This window comes from Tetrao urogallus (assembly GCF_951394365.1).
Source record: "Tetrao urogallus genome assembly, chromosome: 5".
Taxonomy (NCBI): Eukaryota; Metazoa; Chordata; class Aves; order Galliformes; family Phasianidae; genus Tetrao; species Tetrao urogallus.
In genome coordinates, this window is record NC_136818.1 from 23134031 (window position 1) to 23148899 (window position 14869).

General features: G+C 44.3%; 1 protein-coding gene across 1 annotated transcript in view; it reads right to left on the reverse strand.

Annotated features, from left to right (window-relative positions):
• PACS2 (phosphofurin acidic cluster sorting protein 2) overlaps positions 1–14869 on the reverse strand; it is a gene marked incomplete at both ends in the record, with an annotated part of 63342 nt that overhangs the window by 12914 nt on the left and 35559 nt on the right. The window contains 9 exons of the mRNA XM_079535985.1: positions 2097–2205; positions 4295–4405; positions 7764–7918; positions 8630–8736; positions 10190–10294; positions 10852–10984; positions 11762–11883; positions 12649–12726; positions 13986–14076. Of these exons, the coding sequence (XP_079392111.1) occupies positions 2097–2205; positions 4295–4405; positions 7764–7918; positions 8630–8736; positions 10190–10294; positions 10852–10984; positions 11762–11883; positions 12649–12726; positions 13986–14076 (1011 nt within the window). The remainder of the gene's footprint in view (positions 1–2096; positions 2206–4294; positions 4406–7763; positions 7919–8629; positions 8737–10189; positions 10295–10851; positions 10985–11761; positions 11884–12648; positions 12727–13985; positions 14077–14869) is intronic.

A 14869-nucleotide genomic window follows, 5' to 3' on the forward strand; every position in this document is an offset into this window, starting at 1 on the left:
TGATTACGGGGAGAAAAGTCATTGGTCTGCACTCAGACACTGCACAGCTGAGCCTCAAGTGGCTCAAACTCCAAAACCAGGGGCACAAAACATGCCCTGAGCCACTGAGCACCACCTAGAGCACTCTGGTTCGAGCAGTGGCAAATGGAAAGTCTGCCCAGTCCCAATCCTAGAGCTACACTACATCCTCTGACACTGCAACCAAACAGCAAGGATTGACTAGGAAGTAGGGAAGAAAGGCACCTACTGCTCAAAGCTTCTTCCTCCACAGCTCCTTCATTCCTTTCAGCCCTGGCAACCCATACGTGTGGCCCAAAGGCAGAGCCATTCTTTTAGTAGTGCATTCTGCCAGCAAGTGCCATAGTTTCAAAGCAGCGAGCAGAATATAATCTGAAGCACATACTGAGCATCCCAGACTTGCACGAACTGTTAAACAAGGCACAAAAGACCAGCTCAAGGGTGGAAAGGAGACAGGAGATGGGAGAGGGAACCTAAAAGGAATTGATACCTTAGAGTAAAATCAAAATGAAAGCTCTTTTTCCTTTTCAGAAAGCAACCAAAGAAAGAGATAAATATGTTATTATACTTACAACAAAGCAATGCATTCATTTAGATAGTGCTCTTTTTTCATAACGTTCTCCCTAAGAGCTGCAGTTCTAAAAAAAGCCACGAGGAGACAACTGCCCATTGCTCCACGGGACAGTCTGTTCCTCTGGCTCATCCTTCAGTTTACTCATGTGCTGCTTAGCTGAAAGTGGAAGTTGTTTCAAAGCGGAAAGAGACACTGAAAGACTGTGGGCTATGCCACAAATCTGACTTGGTCTCAGTGCTCTCTTCCAAGCAAGCTCCAGCAGGGTTTGAATTTGCAGCATCACATGAACCTCTCCATAGTGTCAGGCATTGTACACACATTCTAAAATCTAAATAGATCAGACCAGCTTGGTAAAGAGGTCACTGCACCACTATTAAAAGTGAGTGTTGCTAAAGTAGATTTCAGGTGTTTGTTCAACAAAATGACCTTTTTGAGCACATCAGACACTCAAAATGATGAAATGCGCATTAAACACAAAAGTGAATCTGCAATTGAATGGACAAAGCAGTGGAGAATAGTGCAAAATCCAGCCAGTGAAGGGTGCAGAGAAAACAAAACAGCTACTAGAAAGGGTTAATGTTGCACTAAACTCTGTGTTTGTAACTAAGGTAAGTCTTCACACCAAACACAACAAAAAGCTAAGAGCTTTGAGCACCCTGTGGCTCTCCAAACTTCACTTTCATCAGCACAGAATTAAAGAAGATCATGAACACATGAAGAGAACATAGTCTTTAACAGTCGTATGGAACATTTTCATTTAGAAAAGCATTATGAAAGAGCTAAACTTTACTGAATCTTGTCTGCAAAGTAATGTAAAAGACGAATGGAAAAGCAATTCCAAACAGCAGTGAACATTCCCAAGACGAGAAGAAAAATGTAACCATCCACATTTTAATTCTTCCCTGTTCTAAGGCAAACAATGCACCAGTGATAGCTATCAGATATAACATAGGAAGGGTAGCTGTTAATTAAAACCATCCGTGCCCCACAGGAGACTCCTCAGCCTAAATGGAGAGAAATGACTCGACGTGTTTGCCCTGCTCTGAAAAGTTATTGTGATTTGCATGAATTCAAATTTATTATTCTCCACCGGGCATCAGAAATAATGCATTTCTCCTTCAGTGAAAAATCACTCTTCTTCATGGATAACGGCTGTATGAGGGTGTACATACTTCTAAATCTTTTTAGACCCCAATCCTCCGTCGGACAGGCTGCTTATCCCTTCAAAGAAGTTGAAATAAAATCTGGAAGGGAATGCCACAGCCCACAGCCTTACTTCCCCAGCTCCCAGGTCTCCAAAGAAATCACTGCATGAAGTAACCACACTGTGGCAGACTCGCCGTTACCTAAGTGCAATATATGACTGCAAGCAGGGTAAGACCAGGCTCACAAGATGTCTGCAGTTTTGAATGATTTTAAAACTGCAAGTACACACGAGAAGAAAAGCACTCCACGTCCACTGTGATGGCCATTCTGGAAAGCCAGCATTCTGTCAGTAACATACCTTTTCTGCTTGTACGTCAGCATCGCTTCGGCAATGGGCAACTGGTGCGCACAGTTTGCCCCTGCTATGTACTGCGTTATTCGGGAGACAACATCAAGCGTTTCTGCAACTGCAACAGAGAGGAGAAAATCAACGAAGTGACTTCTCAGACCATCACTAGCACCACCCTCCATTTGCTCAGCCAAGCAGCTGACGGTACCCAGCTAGCTGCAATCAACTGCATCCTCCAAAGGAAGCTGAGCAGCCCACTCCGGAGCACTGCAATGATATCTAAAACAAACAAACGAAAAAGGAAACATCCTCCAAGAGTACCAAAATATAAACATAAGTAGGTACACTACATATACAGGCATCGAGGCACAGCATTAGTTATCAAAGTATCATGGTTATTCGTGTTAAAATAGCTTTTCTTTGAAAATGTGTGCCTGCTCAGTCAACTTTAGACATTTCTACATATCCTGACTGCACGTATCTGCCGAAGAAAGTGCTTGGCATCCCAGAGCCCCAGGTACCTGCTGTGCTCACACCAGCATTTAAGTTTCCTGATTTCCTTGTGAGCTCAAAGACACGTTGAGGTCATTGGAAAGACCAAGAGCCATGCAAGGACAGGAAGAGCACAAAGATTACTTCTGTAGCAGTGAGTGTGCTGGACAGCTGTGAAAATGTGCTTGATTCCAGTCAACAGGAAGGCATTTCCCAAATGCCTTCCCCATCCTTTTGCTCCAGGAAGAGCGTCTCAATTGTGAAATCAAGCAAAAGCAAGCTACCTTCACCTAACATTTGTGTATCTCAATGGGCATTTTTACCCAGAGTTTTGTCTTTGTTGTTTTTGTTTGTTTGACAATTATTTGAACAGGGAACCGCGAAGAGCTATCATTGTTGGCCAGATCTTCCCATGCCATCACGGAGTTTCTGGGCAGTTTTCACCGTACAGATGAAAATGCAGAATCTACAAGGCCTAGATGGCAAGAAAAGTGATGCTGCATTTTCCTCGTTGCATGCAGGCAAGTAAATAACGGCTGCAGCATACAATCTACAAAGAATTTACACAGCTTTTGAGCTGGATCTCTGCAACTGATGATACGACCCTAAAAGCCAGACAACAGTCAAATTTATATCAACATTTGTCTCTATTTTCAAGACATTAGAAGAAACCTGTTCTGGACCTTTCCTTTTTCCATGAGTTTAGAATCAACAAAAAACAATGGCTGTGCGCACATGAAGGTCTCCAGTCCAGCCTCCTGCTCCAGGTAGGGCTAACTTCACCTCTAGAGCAGTCTGCCCAGGGCCGTGTCCAGCCAAGTTCCCACCTGCTGGGAAAAGCTCTAAATAACCTCTTGTAAAGATATCCCCTCTCACCGTTGAAGGACTTCCATGAACATCCTGCTCCCTAGGGAGCCTCTGACACCCTCTGCAATTCCAAAAGGAACACTGCAACTTTCCACTCCTGCAAGTGCTCCAAAAGCCCTAAAGCATTTTCCTGCTCATGAGACTCCTGTGGGGGATATGCCTCCACAGCATCACTCCTCAGTGATCAGATCTCAAGCCTTCAAACAGCCCCTAAATGAAAGATGCAAATCCTCCTCTCCCGTTTCTTTCTGTTCTTGAAGGAATAGATGGAAAAACTGTAAGCATTCATATTTGTGCAAATAAATACTATTACGAACAGTAAGGTTTTATGCTGGCCTAGAACAGACTCGGATCAGAGCAGGAACTTGTTGATCTGACCTAGGGCAGCTCTCACATGTAATAACACTGGTTAGGAACAAAATGCTTTTTTAATGAGAAAGATCCTGCCAGCAAATTTCAGACGTGCCAGCATTGTCCTCCCGTGCACCAAAAAGAAGTCAGCCTTCACAAAGTTTACAGTTTTCCGAATGTTTTAGGCTGGACAGTTTCTGAAGAGCCACAGGAAGCACAGAACTTGGTAGTAAGATCTCCACATCAAAGAACAAAGCTGAGAGCTAGGTAAAAACAGCAGAACTCAGGCACCGAGTGTTTTGCAGCCAACAGCTGTTTGCAAAACACCAAGTAGAGGACACACAAGGGTCAGCATCTGAAAAGGGAATGTGGTAGAGGAAGGGAAAAGAGGAACAAAAACATTTTTCTGCTTCCTCTGGTATTTACTTGACCTTTGCTAAAATTACTCATTCAAGCCCTTTATCCCGCACAGGCTAGACACAGACACGTGGTCTTACCAGTGGTCTGTGCTTCAAGTTTGTTGAACAGATCTCTCCAGGCTACATCTTGGAAGAAGTTGTTGTATCTATAATCTACAGACCCCAGATACTTGGCCACTGGATGAGAGCCTAAGAAAGAAAGGAAAATGTGACAGTTGTTCTCCCCAACAGTGAACACAGGTGTGGCTTTTTGTCTGTAAGGAACTCAGTTCCAAAATCAAACTACACTAGACACTACAGAAACAAATTGCCTCAATTATAACAACATAATTCAGCCCAGTTTATCTCTACAAGAGCATGCAAATAGACTTGCTAGCAGAGAGACTGCTCCAGCACTGCTGATACCTTCCAGTGATACCTCCCCTTCCCCCCGCCAAGTTAAACTTCAAAAGGCCAAGGCAAACAGGACTGGGAAACTGCTGAGGAAATAAATGATTTGGGACACACAGACCCTACAACTCAACATCTCAGTCGCTCAGCTCTGCAGGCAGCTCTCTCAGCAGGCCTTCTTCCCCACAGCTGCACTGTGGGCACCACAGATGGAGGAGACAGACTCTTTCCATTCATGCATCATTGCTGTTTTGCAATACAGAGAAGGGGAAAAATCACCTGCAACCAGGAGCCACCACCCAGGGAGCCTTGCTTAATTGGTGAAGAAACAAAATGGCCACTAACTCAATAAGAAAACTGTAATTAAAGACAAAAGGATTATAATCCCTAGCGAATGTTGGCATGTGCATTATGTCTCTGCTTGTCCTAAGCCTCACGCTCCTCTAGGAGCATGGATAGGGCCTACTGTCCCAAAGCATGTCCAGCCCTGGATGGAGGCCTGCCTACACTTGAAACTATCATTGAAACTATTACCTCTGCCCTGCCAGAGGCCAAAACACTTGTCACTTTCCTTTTTAGGTGCCACGTGTCCCAGATCAGACAACCTGTTCTCGAAACTACTGCTCCAGCCTACCAGCATAGGAGGGAAGGTGTTCCAGACCTGACCATTTCAGGCTTTGCTGTTTCCATACCCCAGTGTGTCTTGTATATTTACAGACAGTCATGAACAGGTCCCAGGGCCTCCCCTAATCAGCTTGTTTTCACCTTTCCTGCACACTGAATTCTCATATGAAGTCATGCTTCCCGAGACCACAGTGGCTGCAGCTTCAGCTGGTCATCAGCACCCGACAGCTCCTCCCAAAAAACCCTTGCTTAAATATGCTCAGCATCCACCATTAAAGCTCAAGGCAGGGAAACTCCATTGCTGCTCATCCTCCAAACTAGCCCTGATTTTCAGACTTCCACAACCGGTTCCAGCAGAAGGTTTCTAAGCTCCCTCCAGCATTATTAGAAACTGAATTGCAAGTTCTTTTCTGATAATGGCTGCTTGGAGACTTTTATGTCTTCTATAGTGGAGTTTTAAAGAGTAAACATGGAACAGCTCTGTCTCATGCACTGGAGAGGTGACAGCTTTCCCATCTGTTGGGCAAACATCACACATGGCAGATGCGGCTGGAAACAAGAACCAAAAAAAGATCTCAAAAAGTTCTACCCACTGGAGCTAAATAAAGTGCTAAAAAAACAAACATGCAGACAATAAACCTCAGTTTTTTTTTCCCCTTTCTCTTTTTTGCTCCTTTTCATCTGTTTCTTCGCCAGTTCCAACATTAAAAGTGTCTTTCAGCCACAGAATCAGAAGCACAAAGCAGGACTGAATCTCCCAGTACAGATGTTTACTGACAGTATTTCTCAGTGTTAAACCACTACAGGCTGGCTCCTCTGTCATTACAGCATGGAGTTGTGGGCTAAAAAGGTCAAACCATCTTAGGAAAAAAAAAACAAAAAAACAACCAAAACCAACTCCTTCCCAATCCTACTTTGAAGGTGCTGCTATCAGCAGAAAGTTTTTTCCTTTTAAGACACCCACGGTGTGGTCACCATTCGGTCTTTGGTGCTTTTTCAATTGTCAGAAAAGAGAGGCTGCTCCTCAATCACTTTAATGAAATGCCAGAAAGCTGGCCATGAACAAGCATATCATCTGACCAGGAAATGCTGCAGACTCTACAGGGAAGGTCCTGATAGAGAAGCTTCTATACTTGAAATATGTTCAAAAAACATCCCCAGATCTGAAGCAATTGCATTATAAACTTAGAGCTCTTTATTCTATTCTTTTTCTTTTTTTCTTAAACTATCACTGTCTTAAGGTTTTTAAAAAAAAAAAAAAGTCTCCAAACATTACCTAAGCCTTGTGTATCACCTTCAGAAAGGGAGTATTTTCAGATCATTAAAAACTGCAGATGGAAAACTCCACTTTGAATGCAAGGTGACAGGCAGCATGTGAGGACCAAAATCCTCAGCCACACAGACTCCTCCTCAAAGCAAAGTTAAGCCTGCAGAAAATATTTTTCCTTGTCTGTGTTTCTACTACTTAAAGGGTTCTCTCTCTTGTTCCTGCTGACCCCCTTGGACACAAAATGCCTTTCCTACAGAAGGATCCGGTTCACATTTTGTCTTCTCCACTTGACTTCTCCAACTCTCACCACTATCTCGATAGCCAAATCCGCACTGCACGGGGTGCTGGGCAGCAGCTTGTGGTGCCTATAGGAATGCCAGCAAGCTGCTTCCAAACCTGAAAGAAGTGTTTTTCTAAAACACTTTCCAACATTACTGCTGCCTTCACCACCCAAGAGCCCTGCTCACACAAGACAAGCCTCAGACTAGCCCAGCTTCTTGCCTCATACACCTACAATCACAGCACTGCCCAGATGCCCCTGCCTGTAAGCATTAATGAAAGCCTGTCCCCCCTGGCCCCTCTGCTATAACATTCCTCACATTTTTGCCCTTCACAAACCCCTAATGCTATTATCAGCCTGCCCCTGGACACAAGGGATGCAAGCTGGGTTACTTCCCAGCCAGACAGGCTTGTCAAGCTGTTACAAGGGCAGAGATAAGGTGCTGGGAGACTGAGAGTAGAACCTGAGGAGAACAGCATGTGAAGGAAAGGTCAAAAGATGTGTGCAATTTGAATAATTTAAACTCTCAGCAGTTTCAAAGCCTTTAAAAATATTTCATCTTCCCACTCCTCCACCAGAAACATTTTCTGTGTTAGCCTCAGAGAGACCACAGTTACCACCTGGGGAAACAGTGCTCAACGAATTAAAGATGTCAGCCAGAGAAAGGCCTTCAAGAAAGAATATTATTCTGTGCATTCACTGTATCATGATAAAAAGATATATGTGAGCCTGCCCATATAGGAGAAAGGACTCAGCCCCTTACTTCAGGCAGAACATTTACAAGCAGACTTTGACATCAAGAACGAAGATGAAATTCACTCACACGAGCAATGCAAGCATCAAACAATATTATGCCAGCATGACATCTTTCTCATTTAACAGCCATGTACTTAGCACTAGTCCTCCTTGAAGGCTTTGACCAAGGGAACACATCACATTTAACTCATTCACCTTTCTATGAAGAAAAATTGTTCCTTATTTACCTAGAGGGATGATCAAAAATCGCATATAGCCAAGCCAGTCTGGGGTTTTGTGAGACAGCTGCTCTACAAAGAGCCTCAACACAGCACTGAGGTAATTCTGGGCTCCGGCCACTGCAATTTTAATTGGGCTTGGAGGCTGAGAATTGCAGTTACAGCTAGACAGAAGAAGAGGGAACATATTTGTAATTGCGTTTCCAACCATTTCAGAACAATTGAAAAAAAAAATCAGTTAATAACTAAGGTAGAACACAGCTCATTCAGTACACCAGGCAATATCACAATGATCATCAGAAGCACTGTCAATAAAAAGCAACTTTGCTCAGTACTTTCTTAATTGGTCTTCCTGACTTCTTTCCAACACTGTAGTATCTATAAGGGGTTGGACTCGACAGTCTAGGCTGGGATGTGCCTACTGCTGTGTCAGAACACAGCCACAGCCTGGGAAATGCCTCCAGGAATTGAGAACGTTAACTGAGAATTAATTCAAAGTGTATGGGGAGAAAAAAAAAAACATTAAAAACTGTTCTAAAATCTGTTAGCTTTGCATGCTTTACTTATTAGATCTGACATTAGAGGCAGGCCCAGTACAATCTTGTAATATCAATGCTGTCAATATAAGGAGACTTGTATCCCCCCACAATGAGGAACAGCAACACCTTGCAGGGCTGGCAAGTACTAAAGAACCCCACTACTCTGACTTCAGGAGAGTAAATGAAGGAGAAGCATTGGAAGGGAAAATCATTGCTCCAGTATCAAATGGAAAACTTCCTGAGCACTTGGGCATAGGAACTGAGAGGCTTTTAGTGCTGAGGACCACAAGCCCTCCTTTCTAGAAGAGACTGAACAAGCAGAAAGGCATAACTTACTATCGCTGTATCCTGGAGACAATAGTGCTGAAAGCTGCTTGAATATCAGCTGAGGAACATGTACAGACCACTGGCAAGGTATGCTTTTGTAAGACATCTGACAGGTACTAAGGAGAGAACAGAACATATTATAGTCCTTCAGTTTGTCACAAGAAGAAAGTCTCATCTCCCCCACACTCCTATGAATCCTTACAACAAAGTGTGGGCATTCTCCCCATGACCAACATGTAGGTGACAGTTGCTTCCCAAACACTTTTCTCCTGTGCATTAGTGAAAGAAAAGCTTGTCCTCTAGAAAAGTGGAGCCACTGCACCTGCTTGACAAACACTAACACTTCCTCCAGGACAGGACATTTTTGGTAATGCTGACCCTAGGAGAGCAATTTGTATGGCTGCAGAGAGCAGGGCAGGAGCAACAGGCTGTCTGCCTAACCAGCACTGGGTAAGAGCAGATGTTCTTTACTCACCTGTTTGTGAAGCTGAACATGCAGCGCTCTGATTTAAAATGACAAATGCAATATTCTGCCTAGCCTCAAGTACTAAAACAAAAAAAAGCAAAGACACTAACAGTACATTCATTGTGACTGACTGCTCCCATTCCATGCAGCTCAGAGGAAATACAAGTTAACGAACACCTAGTTCACATGGACATAACACTGATGAGACTCAGCAATTATCTCACTGCCCCACTAACCCATGCACCACAGCCAATGCCATCTTTGTCTCATCCAATACTGCAGGCAGTGCTGGAGGGACATACACAGCTTTCTCTCCAACTCTGGAAAACATTTCTCCAAGTAAGAGCAGCTGGAACCAGCAGCTCAACTGGTATTTTTCATCTCTTACACACTGAGACCCCAGTTCTTTCAAAAGCAGAATGTGTCAACACACTTCCAAAAACCTGGTATAAGCCCACAGTCAATCAGTACAGTGTCTCTTCTGTATACATTTTATTCATGACTCAGACTAAGGATCAGAAAAGAGCAAAATCTGCTCCAACACCCATCCAAATCCACTGCAAATGACTCCACATTGCCACTATAAGAGTGTAGAGCTCAGTTCTCCTTAACAGAAGTATCACACACTAAGAAAAGATGTGATAAAACATCCCCAGCCAGGAATCACAAGAATGCATGCAAGACAATACTGAGCTATTTTCTCCTGCGGTCATCACCTGAGCCCAGGAATATCAGTCTAAGCCACAAGTCAGCCTTCTCTATTTCCTTTGTCCCACCCTACCATGGCTGAGAAGCAAATGCTTGAGTTGTAAGAGTGAAGCCATACCCAGCGTGCTGCTAACCCAAAGAAATGGCATTTCATAGAACAGAAGAAAAGAGTTTTTCCAGGGAAAAACCGAGTAGCAAAACCTTAAAAGATCCATAGCATCCCCTGGTCAAAGTGATCTATAGGCACCAAACCCAAGCATGCTGCAACCTCCTGCACCACCACTGCCTGTCCAACCAGGGAGCAGAGCCTACTTGGTCAGTGGTAAAGCTCAAGACCAGTCCATTCCCAGTGAGAAACAGCCAAAGTGAACTGACAGCACGTCTCCTGCCTTTACCTGTCCTTGCCAATCTGAAGTATTGACAAGAATAATGTTTTCTGGCAGCTGGTCGTCAGAAACCAGGATGTGATTTAGTTGGTCATACACAGTTTTCCTGGGGATCTGGAAATGAAGACACAGAACAGAACAGTAGGAGATATCAGTTCTAATCCTCAAAGCTTTCTCTGTCACTGCTCCTTCTGCAGTGCACTTTTCTTAAAGTCACTTTATACCAACTGAAAGCAGCTTAAGGAATTCTGGAATATACAAAAGCCAGCAAAATTCTTTATCAAGGAGGGAGTTAAAGGAGTCCTGCAGTTGAAAAGAGCATGGCATGGCACATGATACTTTGCATAATCAGTCTCCATTGCAAATCCTTGCAATTTGCCTTATGTCAAAAGAGTAATTCCTCAATGCATCCCTATTTGTTACTCATGACAACAATCCATTCCAGTGTTTTCAGTTTATGGCTGGCTGACAAAGCAACAAGCTGGCAAAAACCAGCAGACAGGATGGAAGGTACAATATCAGCCAAGAAGTAAATTCCCTCCTTCCTGGAGCTGCAGGGTTCAGCTACTTTCCAGCAGGGACAGCATTTTGGCCAGAAGGAAAGGGACCGCAGGAGACAGATGGAAAAGACAAGAACTGAGTGGTTGGATAAAAAGCAATATTTTTCACACCTGTAAGTGGTGCCGGGTGTCTGGAGATCGTTCATTGTCCAGGCTGTTTGCTCTCTCATTCTGTGGCCTCACTGGCTGCCTCTCTTTCAGAGATGTGCTTCTTCCCCGACGTCCAGTTTGCTTCCCTTCAGACCTGCTAGAAAAAGGTGCTTTCAGTCCATGCATGGCTCATATCTGAGCAAGATTCATCCTCAAACTCCTAAATCACCCCCATCTGGCAACCTCAACAATTTAACTCCAGGGACTGGAGAATCATGCATGGAAATGTGAGGCAGCATGAGACCTGTTCATTCTGCATCTAACAGTCCAGAAGTTATGGAGAAGAAAATTCAGCTGCAGAGTATTTTAAGTCATCACGTTTCCAGAAGTCCCAAGCAAACTTTCACAGCCCATACCAAGAGCCACACCACCACTCTGCTAATTGCCATACCAGCATAATGCAACCTAGCTACACCAACTGCAGACACGCACCCTAGAGCACAAAAATACCTCTTCAAAAGAGCATCTATTTGCTTGAAATAACCAAAGAAACTATATGGTTGGGTTATCGAAGCCCACATTCACTCTGCCATTTGGGAACTCAGACTTAGCAACTACCTTTAAAGCCAAAATCTGCATCACACAACTTATCTTTGAGCATGAAGCCTCAGAGTAAACGGTTGGACTAGGTGATCTCAAAGGGTCTTTTCCAACCTTAATGATTCTATGATCCCTGAGCAATCAGAGTAAGATTGCCCTGTGGCTCTTTGAATGCATTTATGAAGCACCCACGTTCCTCCTCTCTCAAGCACCTGAACACAAGGCCGGCCTCCCTGCTGGACCTACAGATCATACTGAACAAACGATAGCAGGCTGTCCACAGCTTCCCAAGGAGCCTTGCAGCAGCTGCAGTGCTGTGTCACTGCTCTACCTGGTGGATGGGATAATGAGGGACTCCGTCTTGGTGATCTTCCCGCTGGGTGGGAGCTTCTCAACAAACACATCTGGTGCGGGAAGTTCTGCTTCTTGGACCTCAGCTTGCTGGTTAGACTCCTGCAAACACACACGGAACCACGTGAGGAACAAACACTTCCCTCTCTCACTACTGCAAGGCTTGCAGGAGACACGCCAGCTTGGCTCCGGCTGAGCCACGTTCAGCCTCTTCCTTGCAGACACACTGCTCACTGCCAAGGGGACAAGCCAACACTGGCTATCTTAGGCTCCCTGTTCCTAGCTCTGCCTCACAAGGGAACTGGAGGCTGAAAAGGTGCTTGAAAGTACTACTTTGGAGCAGGCACTCTCTCAACTCAAAGCCAAGGACAATCTTCCTTACGCAACACTGATTAATTCAGTTTACCCAAAAGAACCAGTGGAGAGAGAAACACATAAGAGAAAAATTACAAATAGCATATCTTCAGAAGAGCAACTCGTGCTTTGGGATTTTTCCCCAGGATCAGCTTGATTTCTGCCAGTTCAAATTGAAGGTGTCTGTCTGGTATAAAGCACCAGCTTTGAGGACACTTTTCACACCAAGACACACGCTCAGTAGCATATTCCAGCTTTCTTCAAATCAAAAGAAAGACTGTTTAAATGGAAGGCCACGTAGAGCATTTTAATTTCAGAAGGCTGAAAGATGAGACCCTCTGACAACTGAGGTCAGGAGGAGAGCCCAGCACTATCATCACTGCAGCTAATGTAATCTACACAGGTTGTGATGCATATGCAACTATAAGAATAAACAGACATGTGCTACAGAACGCAGTTCACAGTTGACACTCAAACTGCCAGACAAAGTTAAGAAGCGAGTTTCCAACTTACAAAAGAGACAGTGTCAGAAATACTGTCGTCTGTGTGTTTGGTTCCAAGACTCTTTGTCTTTTCAGGCACTTCTACCTGCTTGAGAGGAGAAAACCATTAGCAGGTACAGCAGCAGCACAACTTTTCAGCCACACTCTCTGGATCAGATTGTTTGAAAGACAGTTTAAACACTGAACAGCTCTGCAAGAGTACTTAGGCTCCTACCAGAACTGAATGCATTGGTATGGGAAGTAGCAAGGCAGCAGAAAAATCCTGCAAGCGTATTTAATGCAACAGTCACATTTAAAAATTGGGTAATGAAGACTCATGAGAAGATCTGTTACCAACCCAAAAGATGCAGGCCCTGCAAGTCCTCCCCCCCAGGTTCTACAGTTGTACTAGACAGTTAAGCATCGCCCAGAACAGACTGCCCTGCAGCTGCTTCACAGAAACAACCCTGGTGTTGTCACAGCTTCCCAGGACCTGGCACATTGTTGATGACAACGCAGAGGCAGATCAGACAAGGGATGCGATGGGTAATGGTCACAAATAAGAAATGTGTGTTTGGAAGACCGAGGGAGGGCGCTCAGAGAAAGGCCTGTACAAGGAGCCTCTATTCCAGTGCTTCTGGGCACAGAGAAGTAACGTCCAGATCCTGTGCACGGTCCTACTCCCTGCTTGGGAGGGATGCTGCTGATTAGTGCTGTGAGGTGCTTCGGCACCTTCCTTTCATTCAGTCTTAGAAACTCAGCACCTAAAACCCTCAAACAGATCTATAACTCTACATTAAGAGATGTACTGCACCGTACAGACTATAAAGAGAAGTCCTCCAGAATTGGGGTGATATTCTCTGTGCCTAGAATGCTCATCTAAATAGAGATGGAAAAGAGTGAGCTCCCCCCTTCAGAATTCTCTCCCAGCCACCATGAAAAGGAACACAATGCAATGTGGTAAAGGCTTCCCTGAGCACTGCCAGGAAGTCCCTAAAGCTCCCAGGCAACATCTCCCACCCCGGCTATGGCAAACACATGGCAATCTTGAGATACTCATACCACTGGCAATTATTCAATACATAAACTGAAGATGTTCACTTGAGTTAATACTTTATTTGCATTAAAAATAAATAGACCAAACCACACTTTCTTCAGAATATTCGTGTCTCTGCATCTGAGTCTTCAGAGGAGGTCACAGAGGGTGTCTATTTACACGTGTAAACAGAGATGGTGCAGGTGACAAGGCTGAGCACGGCAGGATGATACCAGGCAGTCAGAGCACTTTAATTTCAAAAGGAATGTAGGTGGATAGACCTTGAGCTGCTATATTAACTACAGGCAGATAACCTTCTTGAAACGACTTACAGGACTTGATGGCTCTCTCTGGCTCCTGATGCTGTGGATGCTACCGATTTCTGTCTGAGAGCTGGAGTGTGACAGTCCTTCAAAATAAGGTCTGAAGAAGGAAAGCAAAAACACCTTCTTGTTATTAATAACATTAGCAGAGGAAGTCCACAGCAAAAGAAATGTAATTGTTCCAAGGTGTCCTAACACTCCTCAGCGGTTCCAGTAAAATTCAGAAGCTACTTTTGTTCCTCTGAGTGAAAGAAAGGAAGGGGAAGAAGTCTCCAGGACAGCAAAGGAAACAAGAAAGTCTAAGGACATCTGTCTAGCCCTGACACTGACTGACTGATCTCCATTTAACGGCTCCAACACATCAGCTGTCTCACATTAAATCATATTCATAAAGCTCTCACAAGGAATGCTTGCATGCTCTCACGCTACATGCCAAACAGAAGTTTTTATTTCCATAAAATCTGGGATGGGCCCACGGTCCAGCATTTTCACACTGCAGGACAGAATGCACATTAACTTCACAGAGGCATTTGAGTCTTTCCTACCCCAAGCACCAGGTGCAAAAAGTTTCACACTGTGAATTTTGTTTCAGCTCTGCAAATGCTGACTGAACCACATGCCATTCCAGGCAAGGTTTTGCTCTTGATGGAAAGACAGCAAGTGAAGGAGAATTAGTGCCACCCCATCCATACTCTGCTCATATGAGTAAGTGACTCTTGATGCTAACATGCATTTTATTTCCAGCTTGCATCTGCATTTGGCTGCCAGCCTTAGGATCCAATTACACATTTGCTCAATAAGATAAGATAGCACATACAATCAGATTTGTGCTTCCATGTCAAAAGGCAGATCATCACAGAAGGCTTCAAGGCTCAATTATGATTTAAGGAATT